Source organism: Cydia fagiglandana, chromosome 13, assembly GCF_963556715.1.
Source record: "Cydia fagiglandana chromosome 13, ilCydFagi1.1, whole genome shotgun sequence".
In the NCBI taxonomy this organism is placed as follows: domain Eukaryota; kingdom Metazoa; phylum Arthropoda; class Insecta; order Lepidoptera; family Tortricidae; genus Cydia; species Cydia fagiglandana.
In genome coordinates, this window is record NC_085944.1 from 19,806,527 (window position 1) to 19,827,901 (window position 21,375).

General features: G+C 40.8%; 2 protein-coding genes across 2 annotated transcripts in view; one reads left to right on the plus strand and one right to left on the minus strand.

The window, feature by feature from the left end:
• The first annotated feature begins 246 nt into the window (after window positions 1-246).
• Window positions 247-9,288, plus strand: LOC134669925 (uncharacterized). Its single transcript, XM_063527541.1, has 7 exons — window positions 247-423; window positions 3,103-3,288; window positions 4,436-4,531; window positions 5,871-6,079; window positions 7,656-7,787; window positions 8,048-8,204; window positions 9,076-9,288. The coding sequence occupies exons 1-7, from the start codon at window positions 388-390 to the stop codon at window positions 9,286-9,288; spliced, it is 1,029 nt and encodes a 342-aa protein (XP_063383611.1). The 5' UTR covers window positions 247-387.
• A 1,933-nt stretch (window positions 9,289-11,221) lies between these two features.
• The window catches only part of LOC134669926 (sodium-dependent serotonin transporter), a 31,906-nt gene continuing 21,752 nt past the window's right edge, over window positions 11,222-21,375 (minus strand). The window contains exons 10-12 of the mRNA XM_063527543.1: window positions 15,403-15,587; window positions 14,149-14,332; window positions 11,222-13,302 (exon numbers count right to left, since the gene is read on the minus strand). Of these exons, the coding sequence (XP_063383613.1) occupies window positions 13,231-13,302; window positions 14,149-14,332; window positions 15,403-15,587 (441 nt within the window). The 3' untranslated portion in view covers window positions 11,222-13,230. The remainder of the gene's footprint in view (window positions 13,303-14,148; window positions 14,333-15,402; window positions 15,588-21,375) is intronic.

Genomic DNA, 21,375 nt, shown 5'->3' on the forward strand with positions numbered 1-21,375 from the left:
GCTTACCATCAAGCGGCTTGTATAACTCGTTTGCCACCGACGTGGGATAAAATACTACCTACGCGACTTATTCTTTTCTGGAACTCAGTAATAACATGTGTTCGCCGATTATCATGATTCCGCCGATTATTTAGAGATTTTGATGATCTAATATTGTTAAAAATTAAAACCATAAACAAAACCTTACTAACCTACATAAATAACAAACCAACTAGATCTAATATCTACGTTATTGACCAATTATTGACACAACCACGACAATCTGGCACCAAGAGTCACTTAAAATGTCAAAGTAATTGTAAAAACATGGAAATGGAAAGATTGGGAAATGGTAAATTGTGAGTGATGTCGATATTACTGCAGCGCCGGCTTCGCGTCCGCTGACGCATGGCGAAGACTGTCAGCAGCTTCAATGCCAACTGTGTGAGTATCTTCTGGCGTTAATGTACCCAGAGGCGTAGCTAGAGGATATGGCGCCAGGGGCAGGCACCAAATTTGCGCCCCCCCCCCCCACACAAACGAAATGAACTTCAAAAGGATTACTTTTTTTTTAACTAAAATTAATTTTAATTTAGACAATACAGTGTATATGTGTTTTTTTAATACATCGGCAGGCGTGGCTCACTCCGCGATGTCGTCGCTTTGCTACAGGCAGTTAAAAGTCCATCCGTTCGACCCCAATTTTGGGGTTTGCCATAAGCCGCGCGTGGCGCTGTCGCCACCTAGCGGCCATATCTGCGCTGATCGTGACAGACGCGTTTTGTTAGAGAGTGAGTCTTCTGTAACTAGTACTATTATTTATTCTGTGACATCGGTGGGTAACATGTTTACGACCCACCTGATGGTAAGTGGTCACCGCATCATATGGACGTCTACACTCCAAAAGAGTTACAAGCGCGTTGCCGACCATTTTAAAACTTATGCACTTTTTGGAGATCTCCATACTGTAGCCTCTCGAGAAAAAGGAACTTAATCAATTTATTGTGGAATGAGCTCCCTTTTTTCGACAAATTTCCTCCCGACCACTGTGGAAGGAATTCCTCTTAAGCCGCACAGTACGCGACCATTTAGGTTCTAGGGTGTGAGGATAAACACTCTGCCTATCCTAATACGGCGAGCGGTGCAGTGATGGCAAGCTGTCACCGTTGGCAACTAGGCAGCATGTCAAACAATTCTTCAGACAACAGCTCATTGTACTTACCTACGAGCGGTAGAGAACATCCTGTATACAGGGTGGCTAAAAAATAACTGTATTCCCGTTGCCAGGGAGGTTCTGGGATTATAATGAGCAACTTTTACTATGGGACCAACCCCTCAGTCGCGAAAAAAAAATTTGGCTGGTTCATACATTTTGGTTGGTCCATTTTCTATGGGAGGGTAAACTTTTTTTTTTGAGATTTAGGGGTTGGTCCCGTAGTAAAAGTTGCTCAGTATAATCCCAAAACCTCCCTGGCAACGGGAATGTAGTTATTTTTAACCAGCCTATATAGGAATCCCCGTACCTACTGTCGTCCGATAGACAACATGTCACAGATATGCAGCAGCAGCTATTGGAGTAGGTTCCGTCTACTACGGCTCATATATATGCGCCTGCCGGACAAAGGGCTAGGGATCCATTTGCATAGGTAGTCTCTTGGACTGTCCATAAAATGGTAACTTCCCGACAGGAGACCCCTGAGGGAAAAGACGCGCTAACACGGAACACAGCTCTGAACTCTCTGAAGCACTCGGCCCGCTCGCCTTATAAAATGAAAGCATAGCAACTCCTACCGAATATCCCTCTGCTTGATAGAAGTTTCTGGCATAGAGTATTCGCACTGAAGGATGGTGGGCGGTAGGGCGCTACCGTCGTCTTTTAAGGTCGAGTTCTAGGCAAAAAAGAGTACCTAAAAGATCGGCTTTCTCTTTGCTTTTCTGAGCTGTGGGCCAGATTACCAGGATGAGGGGTAGTCTTTTGCCCATTTTGGCGCCCCCCCCCTTGGACGGCGCCCGGGGCACTTGCCCCCTCCAACCCCCCCCCCTAGTTACGCCTCTGAATGTACCTACACTTTTATCTTGGTTTAATACGGTAAGAGAACTCGTATTAGGTACATTGCCGACTGCTGTCTAAGATACGTTACAACTTATTCACTCGATCGAGACAATGCCGCAATGTAGCGAAATATATGCGAGTTCTCTAATATCCGTCTAAATGAGTCTAAAAGCTGCACGTCCAAGTCTGTGAAAGCGATATCACATCCTTGCGTTACCAATATTATAGAATAGATAAAATAGATTCTTTTTCCAATTAACAGAATAAAAATTTGATTTTGCTCCTATTCGCTACTGGTACCTAAGTAAATATAGTGTCTGCCAGGCTTGCGGTGGAGATGACGCAGACTCAATGGCTTAATAGATGTTCTCTTCAAGGACGATGCCGACATAGAACGGGAACGTAGGGCCTTATCGATCAGAGCTAATATTATTATGATTGCACGCAGATTCGCTCGATGCTCAAAGGTAAGTAAAGTGACTTTGTTCAGAGCTTTTTGCACAACATTTTACACCTGCAGTCTGTGGCGAAAGTTCACTTTGAAATCGTATAAGGCCCTACAAGTACAGTATAATAACGCGTTTAGGGCGCTGATGGGGCTACCGCGATATTGCAGCGCGTCAGGGATGTTTGCGGAGGCGCATGTGTCGTGTTTTAAAGCTACCATGCGCCTGCGAGCCGCGTCCCTGGTGCGACGCGTACGCGCCAGTTCCAACAGCGTCCTAGAAATGATTGCGGATAAGTTTTGTCCCTATATCGCATTTTGCTGCGGACTTCATACGCCCAGCAGCACTGTGGTAAGCACATTGAGAAATAGATGATGGTTGTCAATGTGCTTACCACGGTTGCAGTAATTTTGAAAATTATAATATTAAGTATGTGTTTAGTGTTTGTTTTAATGATAATAATTGTATTTGAATTGTGTATGTACTTATGAGTCACAGATACTCGAAATAAATGAATTTTAATTTTAAAAATTTAACACTACTCGGAAACTTTTCTCTCTACCTGACTCTACTTGTACCTATATATAGTCTGTAATAACATACAATGATGATGGTTTGTCCCAGAACCTGAGTGAGTCGTACTTGGAAGACGCTGCCAAATGGCTGAGCTGCAACGGCGAGGTGTGGGGCGTGGGGCCCACGGCCCTGTTCGCGGCCGCGGCCGCGCTCTTCCTGCACCACGAGCTGCAGGCCTCGCTGTTTGGCCCCGGGGACCATCCGAATGTGACAGTGCTGGAGCACATTCTCGTGGTGAGCTGTCTCTTTCTTTCGCTCCAGTTCGTAGACAATAGGGATCCAGTATAAGTTCCACGGCCGCTCTGAACCGATCCTAGTAGGTAACAGCAACTTAACTGAGTATTGGTGGATATTTACAATAAGCTTTATAAATGAATTGTCGGTGTACACGTAAGTACAGTGAGGCGAGAACGATGGTATTACTATTATTGGGGTGTTATGGGCCTTTGAGTGCCGTATCGACCAAACATTGATCTATTGTGACGGCCCTTTAAAATTAATTACTACTGTACTGTCCGCATCCAGAAAATTACTGATTATATATTATGAGCCGTAATAGGGTTGCAATACATGCCGCCCTAAGTAGGTATAGGTACCTAATTCTTTTTGACATTATAGTGGTAATAGTGGTCTATAGAAATTAAATAAATAAATAAAATAAATAAATAAATATTATAGGACATTCTTACACAGATTGACTAAGTCCCACAGTAAGCTCAAGAAGGCTTGTGTTGTGGGTACTCAGACAACGATATATACAATATACAAATACTTAAATACATAGAAAACACCCATGACTCAGGAACAAATATCTGTATCATCATACAAATAAATGCCCTTACTGGGATTCGAACCCAGGACCATCGGCTTCGCAGGCAGGGTCACTACCCACTAGGCCAGCGCGGTCGTCAAATTAACAGATAATGTGCATAATTGCCGTCTCCTCTGACTGCTGGCAGAACCTGTATGTCACATAGCATCTTGTTTCTTGCCAATTTGCAAGAAGTTGGTCCACTGCTATAGGCTTGCTTGTTTGCTATTAGGGTCCATAATAGAACGATGACCTATCTAGGGCTGCTCGAGCGGCGGCGCGCTAACTCTGCTACTATTCAGCTGCTCTGCGTTTACCCGTGTGCCGAAGGAACGATCGATCGAAATGATTCATATTTGTATTTGCATGAAGTTAAAATTGATTGACCTCTATTTTCAGACAAGTTATACGTAAGTAAGCACTAAGCAGGTATTTAACACGAAAATAGTGAGTGTTAGAACTAACTGTGGGTAAAATGTTTTGTGTGTTTGATTTCATGCTATATTCCGACATCGACAATCACCTTTATCCACTAATCCACCTTAATCCACGTGCTTGCTTTGTTGATAGTCCGCTATGGTGGTGGGAACGCTGGCGCTGATGGTGCACATCTGGGTGTGTCTGATGCGGTTCTTCCAGTACTACCTCGATACCCTGATTAGAGATGTGAGTATTATAATTCCTATTATATTTAAATGCACACAGAATGCAATCCTACAACACAACTACGACACAACCAATACCTTGTAAACGTTGTTGTTTTGTAAGACCTAAAGCACAGATTATATAATAGTTCTTACGAACAGATACTTATCTCTCGAACAAAACGCAAATACCTACCGTTTTGATACCTACACAAAAATACAATGGAGTGACCTTCAACGCGCCGCTCCCCGCACCGCGCGCACCGGCACAACGCTAGGGTTGCTGACGCTTAGAAATGATAAATAAATACCTACTTAAACAGCGGAGTGAAATAAAAGGAAAGCTTAATCTTAAATTATACCTAATATTCCGATTATGCGTTAGTGTTTGCGAAATAGTCGTTTTAAAAGGTCATATGTCCCTGCAGTAACCGCAGTGTTTACGCCGTTTTATAAACCGCGCAATAATCCCAGCAAGAATTAGTTTTAAATCTTCGTGTAATTTAAAACCAGATAGAGATTAATGTTACACAATAAAGAAAAATAATAGAAACACCATGAATACAGGTAATTAATTATAAGTTAACCAGAGCAAAAATGAGTAGGCACTTTCCGGTGTAAAGTTAACTTACTGTCGTTAAAATAAACATTTACCAAAATAAATAAAAAAATTGCTACCTATTTCAATTAGATAGATATCTAAAACTATACATTTGTCATACATAATAAACATTACATGTTTAATTAAACAAATTCAATAGTAGGTAGGTACCTACTACGTAGCTTGTAACTATCGTAAAAATTGACAGCGCGTCGCGCGGTGACGTGCGTACGTGAGCGCGTGTGGCAACCAACTGGCTTGCTTTTCTACCGTGAACGGGAGCAGATTCGTAGGTATAAATCCGAGCTCGCGCAGAGAGTTCCATAGGCCTGCCTAAAGTACCTGTGGGCATAACGCGTTACCTGTCACGTTATGGCTTTGGAATGCAAGTAAGTAGCTATTAGTTTGAGTGTCCCTGACCATGGTGGCGCATGGTGCCTTAGCTTTCCGTATTACAGAGCTCGGATCCACCATGTTTTACATGTTGCAGTACCCCAACGCATTCTCAGAGATTACGATAGCGGGCCTGCCGGCCTAGCCAAGGTGTCAATCGCTATCGCTTCAACAACGAAACGCTTGTGTCTCTCTATCAATCTTCCATATTAGTACGACAATGACAATTGCGTTTCGATCGCTACGGGACGTAAGCGACTGGTATGTTGGCTATGCGGCTTGGTGGGGTCCCCACAGATAGAACTAGCTGCCCAAGCAAGCAGCAGTCGCAGACTCGCATCTATAGATACCGTGTCATATGTATCAGAGCCCAAACGTCCTACTGGAAATGACGACCGCGGGCCTGCTGGGGTCCTCGCAGCCAGAGCTGGCAGCCCTCGGCCCGCTGACCCGGTTCCTCCGGCAGCAGCAGCCTCAGATCCACATCACGCTCTGCTGGCTGCTGGCGCTGTGCTACGCCGACTACATCAGGAAGCATTACAGCACGAGATTCAACATGCCGTATTTGGAACAGTGGTTGGTGTGCATCTAACCTTGATCTATGATCATGCAGTATATAAGTAGATACCTACCTACCGTATTTTTGATGTTTGTAACTCTTCTTGTTTTTACTAAAAGATGCGATGGTCTATGTTACTCTGTCTGTCTAAGTTACTCACAACACTCCTAAAACTAATAAGTATACAGGGTGAAATTTAATACACTGGCCAAATTGAAACAACCGAAAGAACTAAAAATATTAAACACGTGTTTTTTCTTTTAATACCGCTCAGTACATTTTTTTCGAAATAACTCATCATCAAGTTGTCCTAAAAACCTCGTACGTTATGGTGAACCGACAACTACCCACTACACCCACTTCTCTCTTATCAGTTAAGGTCATTGACACCCCGCCCCTCCCGCTGTTTGCAATCGCGTCACCAATTATGAACCCTATTGCAGCGAGATTACCTACATAAGTTGCTAATTTTTCCTTTCATACTTTAACGGGCTTAGAACCGTCAAAATGCAAAGGCAACCCATTTTTAATCTAAAATGTTATTTCTGACTAATGATTATTAACAAAACGTCCGTGGCTTAAAAACAATGAGTAAAAACTAGGTCAGGAATCTTTGCATTCAGGCGTATTTAAAAAAATGAATCAACTTACGTACATTTGATTAAAAATCGACGCAATTAACGAAAGTCCCACGAGATGGTACTCTTGGATTCAATCCTTGTCTGCGAAGGCGTGGAACGGATTCCATTTCGTATAATCTTTGTGCACCACGTAAACACTCACCACTTAATAAATAACACCGTACCACTTCGTAATTTCCCGGTTCGAAAACATTTTTTTTAACCTTAGTACGCGCGCGATTATTATTTTAAGGTTGGCGAGTGACGAGTGACTAATCATTTATGCTTACCGTTATGTTTACCGCTAGCGCGGAATGGTTTAGTTTAGACTACCCTCGAAATTGATAAACCTGCTTACCATCGCCAACACTAACTGGGTGGACCCTATTGCAACGATTATAAGGTTTAGTGAAGGTCAGATAAGGGTTTTGCTGATGTTGTTGTTAAAACCTACTATTTAGGTTTGTTTACATTTGTGGTAATAGGGTGACCACGACTCGTGGAAAATATTTAAAAATTAAAAATGAAAATTAAAAAAAAATGTACTCTTTTTTTCGCTAAATAGATTCCTTAAGTGTAACCTAGTGCCGGGAATGAATATGGCCAGTGATTTAAATTTCACCCTGTATAGTTACAAAAATATGCGGTAGGTACACCGATGGTTAGTTGAGAATAGTAAGTAAATTAAAATTGTCGATAAAATTGCATACCCATATTAACTATTTGTAGACCTGCAAAATGACTTTTTTACCCAGCAGAGGCCATTTCTCAAACAGTATATTGGATTTAAAATAAGTATTAGGTATGCTGTCATGGAAGAATTGATAATTCGTGGACCAATAATCAAGTAAAGTCCGTGAAATTAATCCTTATCCTTACCTTTTTTATTGACAGGGATTCATTCTCATCTTAGTACACAGTCCAAGAAATGGATCCCTGTCGTTAACCGACGTAACTTTTCAATGGTTTGAAGGCAAGCGGAACTGCACGCGATGGCGGAACGGCGCGCTCGCGGCGCTCTGTCGGCAGCGCACAGTTTCGCTGCGGGAGTGCGTCTGCGGCTCCGGGGCCTTGCACCACCGCCGTCAACTAACGAGGCCCATACGTAAGACTCACTATATTAAGGATCTTAGTGAACAGTTTGCACGCGGTTCACAATTCGTGTCAATGTTTATAAATAAAATAATGGGATATGTCTCCCGCTTTTTAATTTTGCTGAAGAAGGCACGAATATTATGTTACAAGACATAACAGAGTGTGTGAGAGAGAGTGTGTTAGAGTGTTAGTGTGTGTGTGTATGTGTGATAGTATTTAGGCTCGAGTTACTAATATGCTCTGCTATAGGCATTGTGTTGTCCACTAGAGTATCACGTCGGACCAAAGCTCGCGGACTGCCCTCAGCAGATGCGGTAGCTCAGCGCTGGGCGGCCGTTGCCGAGCCAGCGAGGCCGAGGTCTGCGTGTACAACGAACGTACACCCATCGACCCCGAGGACTTACAGAGACTTAGAGCGTATATCAAGGTACGTGGCGCGGGGCCGCTGCAAGGCCGAGGTCTGCCTTTAAAAAGTCTCAAACTTTCAGACAAACATATATTTTAACTTTTACAGACACTTGATGCTTGCTTAGCGATACATAGCGGCGTAGCCAAATGCCAATCGCTTACGTTCCGTAGCGATCGAAACGCAACTGTCACTGTCGCTCTAATATGGAAGAGTGATAGGGAGACACACATTGTAACCTTGGCTAGGCCGGCTGGTCCTGTTCTTGTTCTGTATTCTATCTGTTCGTTTGTCATTTTGTATAAAGATCTAAAACGTTATTTAGATTTTTTTCTGACCTGTTTAGTTATGAATATTGTGATACAACTTTGACACGATATTTAATACGTATAGGTACACCAAAAAGCGTGACAATCGTACCTATCCATTATTGTAAGAATATTAGATATCATTATTACATTGTAATCCGCAACGATATGACCGCATATCAGCAACGATAGTCGTCTCCTAATTGAATTAGTATTTTGTAAAATAATAAAATAAAAATAAAAATAAGTTTATTGCGCACAAAACAGGCAGTAGGTAGAGTGTAGAGTACATAAATTGTTGTGACATCGGGTGGGTGCATAGCATGGTTAAAATATAGTACCGAATTTCCAGGGGTCCCCGCACTAGGCTAGGCCTGTACCGCGGGAGACCAGTGGCCTATTTTATAAACCTACAAGTTACAATTTACAAGCGCAAATCTCTTTCTAGCCCTATGTGTTAAAACGAGACTTCCGCTTGTAAATTGTAACTTGTAGCTTTATAAAATAGGCCACAAGTATGCATTTGTATGTCATGAGTGACAGTTGGAATAATAATTTTAATCATCGGATCGGCCTGTTTGCAGGCGACGCGGTGCGCATGCGGCGGCGCCGGGACGTGCAGCACACGAACATGTTCGGTCACTCCGACACGCACGCCCCCTACACTTGCGTCTGCAGTGCAGTCGGCCAGCCAGTCGTGTGGCGTCCGCTCCAACACTACAGTGTCCTTCGCACCATCCAACACTACAGTGTCCTTCGCACAGTCTCTCGAGCGGAGACGGAGCAGCATATGGTAACAAGGGCACCAGGTGGCGGCAGCAGCATACGACCATGTTCGACCACGCCCCGTCTGTCATAGTTTAGTCGTGTGGAGGTGTATCTGGCGCGAGATTTGTACTGAACTGTCAATATCTCAAGGAAGAGCCGCGCCATCTTTCGTGTGACTCGACTTTTAAGAGCGGGTGTTTTTTTATAGATCGGTGTAGATCTGGCCTGCTTAAATGTTTCTGGTGTTGATTGTAGGTACCTATAAGGTGGACTATTGCAGAATGTGAAGTTTTAATCTTATTGGATCATGTGTTTTCATTTCCTCGATTATGTAATAAATGTAGTACTTCAAACTTTTTAGAATGTTTTTTTCTCCCTTTGCAGTCATGTCATATTTAAAAACGTCACTGTCACGGTAAGATGACTTGCGTTGCGTAAGGATATCAGTAGATTTAAAACCACTTACTTGAAGGCAGTAAAGTCATCACAATCGTAAAGGCTCCTCTTCACGTTGGGCCAACTCCAACGCCAACGAGGGACGCAGCCATGCGGTAGAATGAGATAGCAATATCACTTGCTCCTTCTAACGCATAAATGCGTCCCTCGTTGGCGTTGGCGTTGGCCCAACGTGAAGAGGAGCCATAAGACTTGTGTAGAGTTGTTGGCGTGGCGACTACCTATTCAATATGATTTAAACGTTATTCTTGTCGTGTCCAAAGATAAATACTTAATCCATTAATTTAGTAGATACTCGAATCGAAATGAGGTTTGGTTGGTTGATCATAAGGAGCTTAGACACATTTAAATTAAATTAATAAATAATGTACAGGATATTACCAAAAATGTTTATTTTAGTGTACCTATAATATAAGTACTCACGAACAAGAAGTGTCGAGTAGGTACACTTGCTTGGCTTTTGTTCTGACTTCTGATATTACAGCTAGTACAGTAAGTTGTAATTGTTATTCCCGTGGCGACTCAGTCCCGGTCTGTTATTGGCGATAATGACTGCGTGGGGTGAATAATGAATGAATTCAAAACTGAGAACTAGGTAACTTGACTGAGTGTTTTTCATATACTTAGATATTTAGTTAAATTTACCCATCTCTAAAGGCCGCTCACGACCGTGTAGTGTTCGAACCTTAAAAATTGAACTGATATTTCTCTAACACTTGTGGATCGTATAATCGTATTAAAATAGTTTTGCTGTGCCATGTACTAATGCACTTATATGGATTGTATTATTCGAAATAAAGAGAATTGATTTGATGTAATATCAATAACAAATCAAGTTAATGTTTTTAAACTATGTAATATATTATATGACCGGTATTCAGATTATAAAATCTGTTATCATTTTGATATTAGTATGAAATATTCGCTCGTGCTTATTGGTGGTCTTGAGATGTACTGCCATTTGCGTTAAGGTTGTATTATAATAATATATCAAAACTTTAACAAATTGTGAAATCTGATTACCGCTAAGAGGCTGCAAACGGGTTATGAATCCGGATTTGATACGGATACGATCTGTCAGTGTCAAAAGTGATATTTCTGTCTGAAGAACCACCACCGCCTTTGAACATAGTTCGTTCTGTTTATTTTATTTTATTTTACTTTATTAGGTACACTAAACAGACATCGTACAATATCATGGGTAATACATTTGCACATTATGACTTAAATCTAGCACGAGTTTTTTCTCTACTCGTGATATCGCTACGCGCTACGATGTGCTACGTCGTAGAAATACTGCTACACGATAAACGACCGCTAGACCAGACCGCTACTGTTACGGCGAGGAGGGGGGGGGGGGATACGTCCAAAAACCCAGTCATTAGCACATTTAAATAATAAGTAATGAAATAAAACACAATAGTTTGAAACAAATGTCAGACTAGCTTGCAATGGCTGATGCAAGACGAGTCTACGCATTTGCGTGTATTAATTGTCTACCACGACACGACACGACAACGACACGATCACGACACGAACTATGAACACACCACTACCTACTTACTTATATCCGAACACTTATAACAGAACATACAAATCATCTTCAAAATATACTCTGTGGGTATATGAACATTTTCATTTTTTTTTATAAAAACACTTAGACATATAGCTACAAGTTATTTAAGCTACGTATGTATATTTGTTATTACTTGTGAACACGCTACGTCATCGATATTATATATAATATTTATTTATTTAAATATACATATATGAAATCACAACTCTACCGATATTAAGAAGTACTTGAAATGTAAGAGAAATGCTTAATGTTTACATGATATATGTATGAAAATGGAACGATTCACCTAGCAAACAGAGAGGTTCGATCAAGTTCAAATATGTTGCCTAAGTGTTCATTAGGCTAGTAAGAGTTATCTACGTTATCATTTCGATAATATTTTGTGAGTATGTATTTTTCGTGATATACGTTATAATATCAAACATAAGAAGCTTTTGAGCGCTACTTTTTAATTTTTAACTTTATTAATCCTATTATAAGGAATTATATTATTAATAATAATTTAATGTTGCTATAGTTCTATTTAATTATTCTGGTTTATTTAAAACTTATTAGATAATTATTAATTATATTACTAGAATCTTACACGTTGTCCGGCACACGACTATGTTGACTAGACTTTACTAAGCTAAGTATGTGATCCCATTACACTTGTTGTCATTATTTTATTACACATATATGACATAGATGTACTATACATATACACACACATCCAATATTTGTACTAACGCAACGGCATCTCCGTATTCATTGCCCGAGAATACAGAAATGCACGTACAATACCTATTTGAAATTATATTTCCTACATTAATATGTACAAGGGGTTTGCTTATAATATGTCGCGTAAAGTATACTTCAAAGAAGTAATAGTATTGCACAATTCAGTTATAGTCTTCCCAGCATAATATCATATTTACACAACATACACTTTATACGCCTAGATCTAGTAAATATATCAAATGTCATACATTTTTCTTGCATAATACATAATATAACTTTGAGAAAGATTATTACACGACTATGACTTATGACATTTATATATGTATCTCGAGTATGTTTTTAAAACACGTACCTACTACTTATTTACAGGCGTCTCGTGAGATGAGTAAAATGTATATAAAATAATAATTCCTTATCTTATTCCGTTGTGTCAACAAGTATCCGGAAGCGGAGGTAAACAACATCAAATCTCAGATTACCTTGCCTACACCTACAGCTACAATCAATGTTTGACTTTCCTTAAATTCGACTTTCTCTATAAGAAGCAGTAAATTTTTACAAAGTTATTATTTAAATATTATCTTTGGTTCGTTACAATGAGTAGCTAAAAATCGTTAACATTATGTGTATTTTAAAACTACAGATAAAGCCTTAAATCATTAAGCTTATAAACACAACGCTATAACATCGCTATGTAAATAATTAACCAGATCAGTATCCCACTATAAGATTTGTTTTCGTTGGTCTACTGTATATTTAGTCGAACCAAATTGAAATGAGATTAATAAAATGTTGACTAGTGCTAGTAATGGCCTATTGTAAATAGAGTATAAATTAATTATAAAATTATAGGGGAATTGGATAACCGCCATTAGATAACCCCAATCGATTTCAGATCATGACAACAATCGGTGTCCCATCAACCGACATAAGTGAAAAAAAAAAATTCATGTCAGAGCAAAGATAGCGGAAGGGAATATTAGGTCTGGAATCTATCGAGGTCTGGTTAATACTTCGAGGAAGCATAATACTATAACTATACCTACCTACTTTGATCCGCCTGCACATATTTAATGGAAAATTTGTTGCATAACAAGGTAGGTGAATATCGTCGGGTACCATCTGCCACGTTTATCTAACCAGAAGATATTGTTTGTGGGGCTCACACCAGCCACTCGGTGGGCGGCTTGGCGTAAAGCGGCGGCGCCGGGTCCCGTCACAGGCTGCAAAGCGTCGCGTCCGCTGGAGGTATCGTCGTCACCTCCGGGTTCATGATAGTCTTGACGCGCTGCCAACCAAGCACGTTGTTACGACACTTTCAGTAAGTAACAGAAATATCAATCAAGGAGACGAAGGCTATCATGTGAAATACTTAATACGACGATGACAGTTGTTTTAATTAGGCACGTGAAAGTGCAGTCGACGATAGTTTCGTTCGGGTCACTGGCTTTTATTTTACCTGTCGTGTGTGGAGGTCAAAAATCGTGGGTTTAAACCCCATGCGGTCGTGCTGGCTCAGGCTGCCGGCAGTCGAACAGAAAATACGTTCTCGAAAAAATGCTAAATATTACTCAAAATTCTTACTTCGCGTCTGATATTAAGTTTATCTGGCCAACGCAGTGTTGCATGAGACGACGGAAGAATTTGTAAGGCGGTACAAAGAGCAGTAACTAACATTGTCAGCGTGAAATGGTGCTCGATATAAAGGAATCACTCACGTTGTAGAAGTTCCGTGGTGGTGTGATGAGAAATTAGTAGATTATGTGAGCCAGCCGACCTGCATGGACCAGGCGGGGTACTCGTTGCCGAGCATCTGCAGCTGCTGTAGCTACTCACGTTGAAGAAGTTCCCTGGTGTGATGAGGAACTTGTAGATGATGTAGACCGGGATGGCGGAGACGGTGGTCCCTGTCAGCAGCCAGCCGACCTGCATGGACCAGGCGGGGTACTCGTTGCCGAGCATCTCCAGCTGCTGTAGCTACTCACGTTGAAGAAGTTCCCTGGTGTGATGAGGAACTTGTAGATGATGTAGACCGGGATGGCGGAGACGGTGGTCCCTGTCAGCAGCCAGCCGACCTGGATGCACCAGGCGGGGTACTCGCTGCCGAGCATCTCCAGCTGCTGTAGCTACTCACGTTGTAGAAGTTCCCTGGTGTGATGAGGAACTTGTAGATGATGTAGACCGGGATGGCGGAGACGGTGGTCCCTGTCAGCAGCCAGCCGACCTGGATGGACCAGGCGGGGTACGTGTACTCGCCGCCCAGCATCTCCTCGTGCGCCAGCAGCGAGAACACGAACAGCACCAGCAGGAACACGGGACTGTGGGGATATATAATAGAAATGAATACGATTTATTTTGCTTAAAATGTAGTGGTACATAAGTTATTGCAATGCTTGATAGAGGTTCACAGCACAGAAGTACCAGCATCCTGATGATATATATTATGACTTATTTTGATCAGCATGTGTCTACACGACATTTTGTTATGGGATGCCCCATTCTTTGTATTTAGTTATTGGTTTCAGTTGATAACGCATGCCAAATAAATAATTAGGTATCGGTAGGTATCAAGGTTTCGTTGAGCCGAATGCAGATGGAAAGTCGAAACTGTACACGAGCATACAGCCGCCATTGATATCCGCCTGATGTGTAGGACCAGCAGGCGCGCCAGAACCAGCCCAGTTCATGCCCCAGCATGCCCTTGACGTCCTGCAAGAAGCGGCCCACGCCGTATGTACACCTAGCACTAGCGGCCGCCTTCAACACGCACCTGATGTAGGACCACCAGGCGCGCCAGAACCAGCCCGGCTCATGCCCCAGCATGGTCTTGACGTCCTGCGAAAAGCGGCCCACGCCGTATACCCAGCAGACGCCGGCCGGCTTCAACACGCACCTGATGTAGGACCAGCAGGCGCGCCAGAACCAGCCCGGCTCATGCCCCAGCATGGTCTTGACGTCCTGCGAGAAGCGGCCCACGCCGTACACCCAGCAGACGCCGGCCGCCTTCAACACGCACCTGATGTAGGACCAGCAGGCGCGCCAGAACCAGCCCGGTTCATGCCCCAGCATGGTCTTGACGTCCTGCGAGAAGCGACCCACGCCGTACACCCAGCAGACGCCGGCCGCCTCCAACACGCACCTGATGTAGGACCAGCAGGCGCGCCAGAACCAGTCCGGCTTATGTCCCAGCATGGTCTTGACGTCCTGCGAGAAGCTGCCCACGCCGTATGTACACCTAGCACTAGCGGCCGCCTTCAACACGCACCTGATGTAGGACCAGCAGGCGCGCCAGAACCAGCCCGGCTCATGCCCCAGCATGGTCTTGACGTCCTGCGAGAAGCGGTCCACGCCGTATACCCAGCAGACGCCGGCCGCCTCCAACACGCACCTGATGTAGGACCAGCAGGCGCGCCAGAACCAGCCCGGCTCATGTCCCAGCATGGTCTTGACGTCCTGCGAGAAGCGGCCCACGCCGTACACCCAGCAGACGCCGGCCGCCTCCGCGAACACCACGAACAGGATGGCCAGCCCCGGCCCGTACACGTTCAGCAGGTCCACCAGGTACACGCCGCCCTGCATCACACACAAACATGACACACATTTTGGCAGACACTCATAACTTAAGGCTTAAGAGCGGTGTTGGGAAGACCAGCTTTACCAGTAATTTTCTTCAAACCTTCAAGAAAAGAGCGTAAGTACTCCCATTTTAAGGCGTATAAAATAAAATTATTACATTTGATCGTTTAGGTAGGTAAACTTTAATTGAATAGTAACACTTTTACAACAATAATTTTATTAATGCGAATGGCAATTAAAACACCTAATTATTTGGGTTCAATATGTTTGATCGCGCGTTCTTCCAACTTGCGATAATCGGCAACGCACATACAACCCCTGTTTTGCGGGTGTTCATGGGCGACGGTAATCGCTTAACATCAGTCGATTCGTCTGCTCGTTTGCCTCCTATATCATAAAAAACCTACTTACTGCCTATTGCCTGCCAACTGGAACTTTTAATTCGATAAACGATGTAACGATGAAAATGCCGCTGCCATTTCATAGGTATCAGATAAATTTGCCTGTTGCATCCCTTTAATTTTAGAATGAAATGATTGAAATGAGTTAGAGGCAGAAACCCAATACTGGTATATTTTTCATACAACAAAACAGTATTCAATTTCGGTATCACGGTTGTTTATGTATATTTATGCACTTAATTTATGTAATGTATGGTATCATTATACCTTTATACAATACAATTCTATAATATCGGAGAAATATTGTGAAAGGCACCTATGAGATATTTTGATTTTTAGTTATACAGTCCCTGGTAGTTGTGTTTGCTCAGAGCAAAAAAAGGTCAACCACGGCGTTGCATGAACAAGAGATTTCCTTTAGCAGGATTGGTCCTTAAGACCCAAGGATGGATTTAAGAAGTGGAGCCATCAAGATTTTTGATGCAGGTGGGGGGGGGGGGGGGGGGTTTGGTTAAGCGTCTGCGACGTTTGAGGTTAATAATTCTTTAAGTTTAGGTTCTAAGTCAAGTTTAGTATCATTTTCAACTAAATCAAAGATTCATCGAAATCGGTTCAGCGTTTATTGATTTCCCATATAATCCTACACCTTACCTTTCATTTTTAAGGTATTTTTTTTTAATAAAAACTATAAATGTTCGTCCCTGGGACTGGGACTAAATCGGTTCAGCGGTTATTGAATCCCCATACAAATTTCCTCCTCCCTTTTCACACCCTTAAGGGATGATTATTGAGATTAAAAGTATGCTATGGTTCATAAATTGGTTCAGCAGATTAAGCGTGAAGAGGAATTTAAATAAAGTATTTTTTTCATATTTTATGTGTTTTTACTTCGGAATGGTGTCATTATGATATCAGAAATGAATTCGGCACCCCCGATTTACACGGAAACGATACCAAACGTGGCCTAGTAGCTTAAATGATACAGATATCAAGATCAAGTTGAGAGCCCCCCTCCCTAAAAATTTACATCAAAAATCTCGGTGGCTCCACTTCTTGAATCCATCCCTGGGTCCTAAGGACCAATCCTACCAAAGGAAATCTCTTGTTCATGCAACGCCGTATATTAGCTCCAGCGCCATCCGCTATGGTTAAAGGTTAGCCAAATATTTGGCTGATTACAAGACTATATATATAACTAGCTGTTGCCCGCGACTTCGTCCGCGTGGAATCTTATCTTCAACATTTTACATCTTTAGTACCTATAATTTTCATATCCAAGCAATGTTGAAATTAAGTACTTTTCTTTTTTAGCAAGTTGTATGAAGTTTTAAGTCAAGTGGATTTTGATGTTGGTTGCTGAAATTACTTTTCTTGTATTCTCATATTAATAGGTACCTATGCCCTTATACAAAGATTCAAGTTCCGCACTCACAAAATATCTGATCGCCATACAAACTTTCAACCCCTTTCTCACCACCTTGGGGGATGATTTTCAAAATGCTTGAATTAGTTTTCATGTTTTTGAATTTATTACCTTTTTTTCCAAAAAGTTAAAGTTCCTAGCTTAAAATTAAATTTACACCCCAAGACGAATTTTCATCCCCTTTTTAGCCCCCTTAGGGATTGAATTTCTAAAAACGTTGCAATTACTTTTTTTGTAATCGGCTATTATGTCTTTCTAAGAAGTTTCAAAGCATTTGTAATGGATTCAAACTTTGAACCCCATTTTAACCCTGTTACGGGATGAATTTTACAAATCGCTGAAATCACTTTTATTGTCTTCTAATAATATACCCAAATACAAAGATTCAAATCCCGCGCTCGAAAAAATGCATGATATCCATACAAACTTTCAACCCCTTTTTCACCACCTTAGGGGTTGAGTTTTCAAAAACGCTGAAATTAGTTTTCTTGTATTTTAATAATATATCTTTTAACGAAGTTTCAAATTCGTAGCTCAAAAGAAAACTTTAACCTTATAGAAAATTTCATCCCCTTTTTAAACCTGTTAGGGGATGAATTTTACAAAACGCTGAAATTACTTTTATCGTCTTCTAATAATATCCCCAAATACAAAGATTCAAGTCCCGCGCTCGAAAAATTTTTTGATATCCATACAAACTTTCAACCCCTTTTTCACCACCTTGGGGGATGAATTTTCTAAAACGCTGAAATTAGTTTTCTTGTATTTGAATTTGATACTTTTTTACAAAGTTTCAAGTTCCTAACTTAAAATAAAATTTGCACCCGAAGACGAACTTTCATCCCCTTTTTAACCCCCTTAGGGGTTGAATTTCCAAAAACGTTGCAATCACTTTTTTTGTAATCGGCTATTATGCCTTTCTACGAAGTTTCAAAGCATTTGTAATGGATTAAAATTTTCAACCCCTTTTTAACTCTGTTAGGGGATGAATTTTACAAAACGCTGAAATTACTTTTCCTGTCGTCTAATAATATTCCTAAATACAAAGATTCAAGTCCACCACTTGAAATTTTTTTTATATCCATACAAACTTTCAACCCCTTTTTCACCACCTTAGGGGATGAATTTTCAAAAACGCTGAAATTTGTTTTTTTGTATTTTAATAATATATCTTTTTACGAAGTTTCAAATTCCTAGCTTAAAAGAAAACTTTAACCCCATACAAACTTTCATCCCCTTTTTAACCCCCTTAGGGGTTGAATTTCTCAAAATCGCTTCTTATCTCTTGTATACTTTATAAATGCAATCTGGTGTGCAAATTTCAACTTTCTGGCTTTTGTAGTTTCGGCTCTGCGTTGATGAATCAGTCAGTCAGTCAGTCAGTCAGTCAGTCAGTCAGTCAGTCAGGACACTTGCATTTATATATATAGATAAACTAAGCGGAAAGATTTCATAACTTAATGTTGATATATATCTCTTTTGAATTCTTATTGTTATTGTAAAATAACACTGAGCACAATTTAGCTTGACGTGTTTGATTGAAAATAGGTTTTTATTACGATTGCATTAAGCACCCTAAACAGGAAAGAATTAAACAACGGTCATGCCGCATCAATATACGCCACTCCGCCTAATAGAAACCCTTGATTTTCAGCACCCCTGGAACAGCGTCTCATCCATCTCACTACTTTTACACCTCGTACATTACCCGCTATCAGCGCATTACAATAACTAAATAATTCATTCGCTCTCGCAATGACCGCGATAGTGACCGGACGAACGCGCCGATAAATTGCTGGGGAAGGCCGAAGGGGCACCCGGGCACGAACACGCCAAAATACTGTATTGCATTGCTAAAGACGTTTTCTGTTCTGCACACTCTAAACTTTTAAATGTCAGAAAAGAAAATGTGATCGAGCGTATGTATGTATGGCTAATTCTTTTGCACATCTGCAGCCGTAAACAATAAATGTTATATCATCAGGGGGCTCGGCCAAGATGAGAATCGAAGGTACATCGACGAACAACCAAAAACGACATTTTTGGAATTCAAAGTTAGCAATCCAATGCAACGATTTGTGGGCGTGATCAGATCCCGGGCTTCGCAGGTCAGCTTCCTAACTCCATGTGAGACCATCGAATGTTACAAATAGTGTGAAATGTGAGAGCCCCTCAAATCTGTTTTGTGGTTCCGTAATCGGGTCATTCGCAGAATACCTAACAGACAAAAAAATACAAGTGTTTTTGATAGCAAGTGCGATAGTCGCATTACACAGTAGGTACCTACATGCAACTAATATCTATACCTTATACTCGTACTGTCCTTCTAATCTAGCTTTTATCTTCGCCGAGAAAAGCGAGGGGGGGGGGGGGCGCAAATTTGGTGCCTGCCCCGGGCGACATATCCTCTAACTACGCCTCTGATTACTACATATTACTTTATAAATTATATAGTTAATGCTCTCTTGTTAAGTGTAAGTATAGTTATCTAGCATAATAATCTTATTGTCAAACTTGCTTTGCACTCCAGGGCCCCATGATACAGGCTCAGCCTAGTTTGGGTTCCGCCAGACATTTCTTTTATGTATAAATTGTACTGTTTAGCAATAAAAATATTTTGATTTGATTTGATTTTGATCTCCAAATGTCTAAATGCCTTTATTATAAAAAGTATCGTTATAATTGAAACTTATTTTTTTAACCAACATTTTTAATATTGGGTTCAGATTAATAGATTTAATATTGGACCCAATACTTAACCCGCCAAATGTAGGTTAATTAAAAGCAGTTGATTAAATCTCATTAAATCACCATCCATTACAATATTTTTTAGCTCCGTTTGGATATTACGAAGCGAAAGAGACATGCAAGGAGAAACCGAGGATAATTTTCACAATATCGTAATTCATACATACATACCACTCAGATCTTATAACATAATATAAGCACAGTAACAACTCTATAGGTTTAACGTTAAAAATTAAGTGCATTTTACTTAAATGTTCTAAATGAGACGGCATCGGCATCCAAAGCCCGTATCGAACCGCCGACCTTCTGTACACATACCTACATAGTTGTATTATTTTCAAATATATAACCACAATATAACACACAATTCAAATATTATATTTATCAAATACCTAATTAGGTTTGTTCCATATCCGTAGTTATTCAAACGAGCAAGTTTCAAGAGCTCTAAATGCTCAAATAAATAGTAGAAAAATCGGTGAAATAATATTTTGTGTCTATGATAAAATTGATGAGGGGATGCAAAAAACGCAAATTGCGCAAAAAGAAATTGGAAGTCGTTCGGCATGATCCTGTGTTCTCGCGACGTTGCGGGGCGGTCCTGGTGCGGACGGTGTGGTCTTTAATATACGATGATAGGGTCTAGTTTTGTTTGACCAAGTAATTTTTAAATGTAGGCAGTGCTCAGCATCGGCATCAGCCTTCAATAATAAAGATAAAATAATAATATACATACATGTCATGCATGATATTTAATCAGCATTTTATACGACGATGATACGTCTAGTATACCTAGTATTTTTTTTATTTTACGGGTTACGAGTAAAGTTTATGTAGTATAATATACTACATAATTTTTATTAACGTTGTAAAGGAAATTAGTTAAGTATGTTGTATAAAAACTTATGAACTAAAATTATACTAAATTAATAGAAATAAAACCTAAACTACAATAAAAAATCGGCCCTCGGCAGGGTACCGTAGACGCTGGCAGCATTACCTCGCTGAAGTATTACGTATAATGAAAAAAGCCTCATTGTTAGGAAACAGATGACAGAATGTCAAGTTCACGATGAAAACTTCTCGGTCAATTAGCTAATTAAAATTTATATTTTGTTTATCTACAGTTATTTTTATTTATTTCATAATGCCGTGAGACGTTAATTAGTTAGTAGACTATCTATATATTGCGTTAATTAGTTAGTAGACTATC

Excerpts from the sequence above, each read along its gene's own strand:
- LOC134669925 (XM_063527541.1), top strand. The coding sequence starts at position 388 with ATGGCGAAGACTGTCAGCAGCTTCAATGCCAACTGT. Across the intron at positions 6,080-7,655 it reads ATGCCGTATTTGGAACAGTG|GCAAGCGGAACTGCACGCGA; the intron begins GTTGGTGTGCAT and ends AATGGTTTGAAG. Across the intron at positions 8,205-9,075 it reads GACTTAGAGCGTATATCAAG|GCGACGCGGTGCGCATGCGG; the intron begins GTACGTGGCGCG and ends GCCTGTTTGCAG.